This window comes from Jatropha curcas, chromosome 7, assembly GCF_041381405.1.
Source record: "Jatropha curcas cultivar XTBG-Jc1 chromosome 7, XTBG_Jcur_1.0, whole genome shotgun sequence".
NCBI classification, from domain to species: domain Eukaryota; kingdom Viridiplantae; phylum Streptophyta; class Magnoliopsida; order Malpighiales; family Euphorbiaceae; genus Jatropha; species Jatropha curcas.
Window position 1 is genome coordinate 26,932,091 of NC_143157.1, and position 4,808 is coordinate 26,936,898.

General features: G+C 31.2%; 1 protein-coding gene across 1 annotated transcript; it reads right to left on the reverse strand.

Moving 5' to 3' along the window:
- Nucleotides 1-494: 494 nt before the first annotated feature.
- Nucleotides 495-3,763, reverse strand: LOC105632167 (Peroxisomal membrane 22 kDa (Mpv17/PMP22) family protein). The gene is made up of 7 exons (XM_012214485.4): nt 3,422-3,763; nt 3,227-3,325; nt 2,813-2,911; nt 2,566-2,641; nt 1,552-1,622; nt 1,347-1,432; nt 495-783 (listed from the first exon to the last, which is right to left on the reverse strand). The coding sequence occupies exons 1-7, from the start codon at nt 3,491-3,493 to the stop codon at nt 732-734; spliced, it is 555 nt and encodes a 184-aa protein (XP_012069875.1). The 5' UTR covers nt 3,494-3,763; the 3' UTR covers nt 495-731.
- Between the last annotated feature and the right edge of the window lie 1,045 nt (nt 3,764-4,808).

The following is a 4,808-nucleotide window of genomic DNA, read 5'->3' on the forward strand; positions in this document are numbered from 1 at the left end:
TTTCTTCTTAATTACTTATCCTTGTATTATTTGTTTTCAATTCCATAATTTTGTCGCTTTTTACGTTAGCATTGTTAATGTTACTGTTTTTAACATTAGCGTTGACTCGGCTATAAATAAAGCAGAATGGAAACAAATGGTTGATATAATCGAACTTAATTAGTTTGGGATTAAAGCTTAATTATCGTTATATTAAAAAAAAAAAAAAAAAAAGAAAAATCTCAGTCATTTGGAAGGCACTCCCTTTATATGATAGAATTTTATATAATAAAACCTTGGGTCAATTCATTTTAGTAAAATCCCTAATGTTTGGTAAAATCATTGAATTGCCTTTGAAATTTAATTTCATTAAAATGATTAGTTGTTTTATTCAAAAAATGTCATTTTTACTGTTAAATAATATTTAATTATTTGATCATTTACACCAAAATTAAGACAAGATGAAGCATAATATATCCTTCACATAATTATTATATCAAAACACTTCACAAATCTTGAAATTAAGTTACTGAATCATACGAAAATTATACTATCAATATGTAATTTGCTGTATCGCATAAACCACAACACAAAATTAAACTAATCTCAAGTACCAAAACAACATGAAGTCTCATGAAATTGGTGCTACTACCGAATTGTAGAGAATAATTTAATCTTTCAACTTTAATTTTAACAAAATATGTAGTACTAAGGCTTAATATGCAGAAAGAAATCCAAAAGGTCATTGCATTCTATGCCTGCTTGATTGCAGCTGTTCTCGCTTTCAGATTCAGAAAGATTGCCCTGAAATCACAGTATGCCGAGCATGCATCAGTACATAATTCTTACATAAATTAATTTTTGTCACTAAAATTAGCTGCATGCCCAGGTGTTTCGATTATTATAAGCATCATATAGATTCATTTCAAGGTTAGGATTAGGAAATAAATTGAAAACATGCAGGAATCCAATTCACACGCCGATACACTAAATAAAAACTGTCTAATATTCAAGCCAAGATGAATTTTAAATTCTTGTATGAAAACTTATCTGAAATAACAAAAGTTCATAAAAAGAAGCTGGGGCAACATGGTGGTTACCAGTTTCTGTTGTCTTTTTTTGCCCTTTTCAAAATTTTGATTAACTTAATTTTGAGTGTTCCATTATTTAATAGTTATGAATCAATCACATATGGACCTATGATGTAATATAAGCAATGCATGTTGAGCCAGAGTGCTGAGTTTGTAATAACATTTGCAGTAGAAAACATATTCATAAGTTATCATATTTCTCTATAACATAGATTTAGAAGGAAGTGTGGCGATTTAGGAAAGCTAGAGACTAGAGCTGAAAGATAGAGAATGTACCAGCATGAAGCAACAAAGCTTTGAAATAGAACTCGAAACTGCAATGGCATATACTGGTGATTCACCCAACCGACTATAGGCCAGAACTGCAAGTCATAAGCACCAAAATTTTAATACTGCAAATTTGAAAACCAATTTAATGTTATTGGGAAAAATGGAGAAAAAAGTATTAATAATAAGAAGAAAATAGTTTATATTACTGAACCTTCCATGCTGTCAATTGAACAGAGGGGTAGTCCTTCAGGACCTTACTCTTGACTAAGCCCCATGGTCTTCCTACAATAACAACAAAGAATTTCTGTATAGATAGCAGATTTTATAGATGGCAAAAAAAAAGAAAAAAAAGTTGGCTTATCTGTTTTACCATCATAATTTTTTTCACTCAGCATTTTATCTGAGGAAACATTAAAACAATCTAGCGATGACATGGCCAAAAGCAGACAAGCATACATCACTTACTTTCTGGTCCAGTGATTGTGATTTTGTGACAAAGATATTTATATCTTTTCTGGCATGAATTCAATAAAAAATGCTCCAACTGTCCACATCAAGATGACATGCACATTAAGATATTTATATCTTTTCTGGCATGAATTCAATAAAAAATGCTCCAACTGTCCACATCAAGATGAGATGCACATTGGAAAAGCAATTAAGTCTTGGAACCATATCTTTTACATATTGAAGCAACTTTTTGGGTTAATTCTTTCACATAAAGACAACTTACCAAACTGTTCCTACTCATTCAAAGAGGCGAAATCCGTGTTACAAGAATGCCTTCACCAGCAGAAATCACATTTTGACCAAGGTTGTGGCAATCAAAAGTAGTAATTGGATGAGCTTAAGCTAGAAACAAATAAACCTTACTCCTTATTTCCTTTGTGATGAAGCCCTCAGGGTACAGCAGTTAATGTACATTGCACCTCATATATAACAGTATATGACAGAGTTGACTTGGGTAAGTTTAGATGCTTTACTATATAGAAATTATGAACAAGAGGTAAATTGTTGATGCTTCTACAAAGTATAACTGAATATAAATGAAGTGTTCTGTTATAACTTTGTAATGGGAAAAGAATTGCAGAAACCACATAAACAATGAGAACAACCAAGCTAGTAAGGTACTACATTGGGAAACCACAAACTGAAAATGGCTACAACATATCAAAGGAATGGGGGGGGGGGGGGGGGGGGTGAATTACGTAATAGATGGAAATACCTTCAATTACCAAGCCATAGTACATCATGAAAAGCATATTGTTCCAAGGAGAAGATGTTAATTGTTCCAACAACACCTAACAAGTTACCAAAAAGTAGACTTTCAATAATTAATTCTTAATCAAGAAGTCATTGGCAAGAAACTAAGAAAAGGAAAACAAAAACAATTTTCATGAACTCAAACTTGCTCAAGTTAGGCACAATTAAGGCACGTAAAAAAAGAATTTAACTCCAAACAGGAAACTTACCTTCTTTGCAACAGTTTTGTTGTCCTTTCCCTTGAAAATAATATCCATTAATTTATGAAGGAAGTGCCCAAAAGGTCCTCCATAAGCAAAGCCATATAGCTGCAAAAAAAAAAAAAGGTATTCATTTGTAGGAAAATAATCAAACTCGCAACACAAAAAGACAACTGCTATTAACTTCATTAATACAAAGGTACTTCTATCAATTAATTCTTCTGTTTGGTAACTGGGGAATAAATACTCTCAAAATATTTATAATTAACAGGTTTAACACTAAGAATGTAAAGATGATGATACACCATTTCATTAAAGGTCCAAGATATTACTCTTTTTTTTTTTTTTTTCCTTCATAATCAGATCCAACCTAGGTGACAATATGTCAAAATTTTTATTTACGAAAAAAAAAAGTCAACTTACCATCATAAGAAACAATCTTCTCAACTGAAGCCTTTTGATCCCAGAAATCCTCTGAGCAATTGCATCGCTACATCCAGCTAATACCCCAGATGTTATTGCCTGAGACACCCACAAAACAAAAATCAAACAAAGAAACAGACTTTAATTAAGGGTTAATCAAGAAAATAGGGGAAGCGATCAAGAAATAGAAAAGACCTTGGTTCTTAGAGGGTGGGCCTGAAGTTGAATCAGATATTTTCTCCATGCATCTTTAGCTATGTCAGACATGATGTGATCAGTTCCGTCCCTTGTATATTGGAGATACGAATTGGGTATGGGATATACACCAACAGAGAGAGAATTGACTGGGTAATAGTGTTTTCAGGAGAAATGGAAATAACGACAAGTGGAGGTTAGGCGGCGCATTTGCATATTGCAGAAAAGACTAAAGACCAACGACCTAACACTTTCAGTTTTGCATTTATTAACTTTCTCTGCTATCAATTCCCATTTCTGTATTGGCCAGGGTTGTTAAGCATATCTTGTTTCGTTTTGACTTGATTCTTTTCAAAAGTTTTATTTTATTTTATTTTGCTTTATTTATTTATTTACTTATCTCCCTTTTCTCAAACGGAAGAAACAATTGATTAAATTAGAAATAAAAACACTAAAAAAAAGAAATATAGTTTCCATTGAATTTACTTTGGTCAAAGTCCACTGAGTAAAGGTGAGCACTGAGCAGGGCCTAAAAGAACCCTTAACGTGGGCTAGATTGCACAAAAAGATTAGGGCCTTGACCCTTCCTGGGCCATATCTTTTTTTAAATATTTTTATTTTCTTTATCTTTTAAGTGGGATAAAAAAAAAAAAAAAAAACTAATTACATATATTGTTATCATTTTTACACACATATGGAAAACTTATGAATTGCTATCTAGGCAAGGCAAGCATTTATTTTTTTCTTCTATGCATATATATTGCTAATTAATGTGCTTTGACTAAAAATAACTAGATTTAAAATGTACTGCTATAGAATAAAGCTATGTGAAATACACATAAAAATAAAAAAAATAGAATAGAATAATTCCAATAATATCATGCAAAATATATATTTGAATTTACATAGTTTTCTTTTAAGAAAAAGAAAAGTTGCATACATAGCTAATTTGAGGTACGATTGAACCTAAACTCCGGAACCTCAGCTCAACCTTAGAGTCGAGTTCAAGATAACTCAAAGGATAAACCACCTCTATTTGCATGTAAAAATAGAATTTCTATTTTTCTAAATTCTTTTACGATATTTGAGCATTGCCAATTGGCATACACTTCTTTATATATATGATTGCAAATTCCTTGGCAAAAATCTTCTCTAGTAGAAGAGGCAAAATCTTCTCCTTTGCTCGATCCTGTATAAAGGAAAATGCCAAAAATAAATAAATAAATAAATGAACGGAAAAAATTCATTTAAAATTAGATAATAAAATTTTAATCCACTTGGAGGACTAATAAAATATTACGAATAATATTTTTAAATATTTCAAATCAATAATAAAAAAAAGGTTCATATTCTTCATCAGCTTCCTTTACAAATTCTTGATTTGTTA

Bases quoted from the DNA above. Each gene is read 5' to 3' on its own strand.
- LOC105632167 (XM_012214485.4), bottom strand. From the start codon at position 3,493: ATGTCTGACATAGCTAAAGATGCATGGAGAAAATATCTGATTCAACTT. The intron at 1,623-2,565 runs GTATTTCCATCT...TTGTTATTGTAG, and splicing joins CTATGGCTTGGTAATTGAAG to GAAGACCATGGGGCTTAGTC. The intron at 784-1,346 runs GTACATTCTCTA...CTGTGATTTCAG, and splicing joins AGCTTTGTTGCTTCATGCTG to GGCAATCTTTCTGAATCTGA.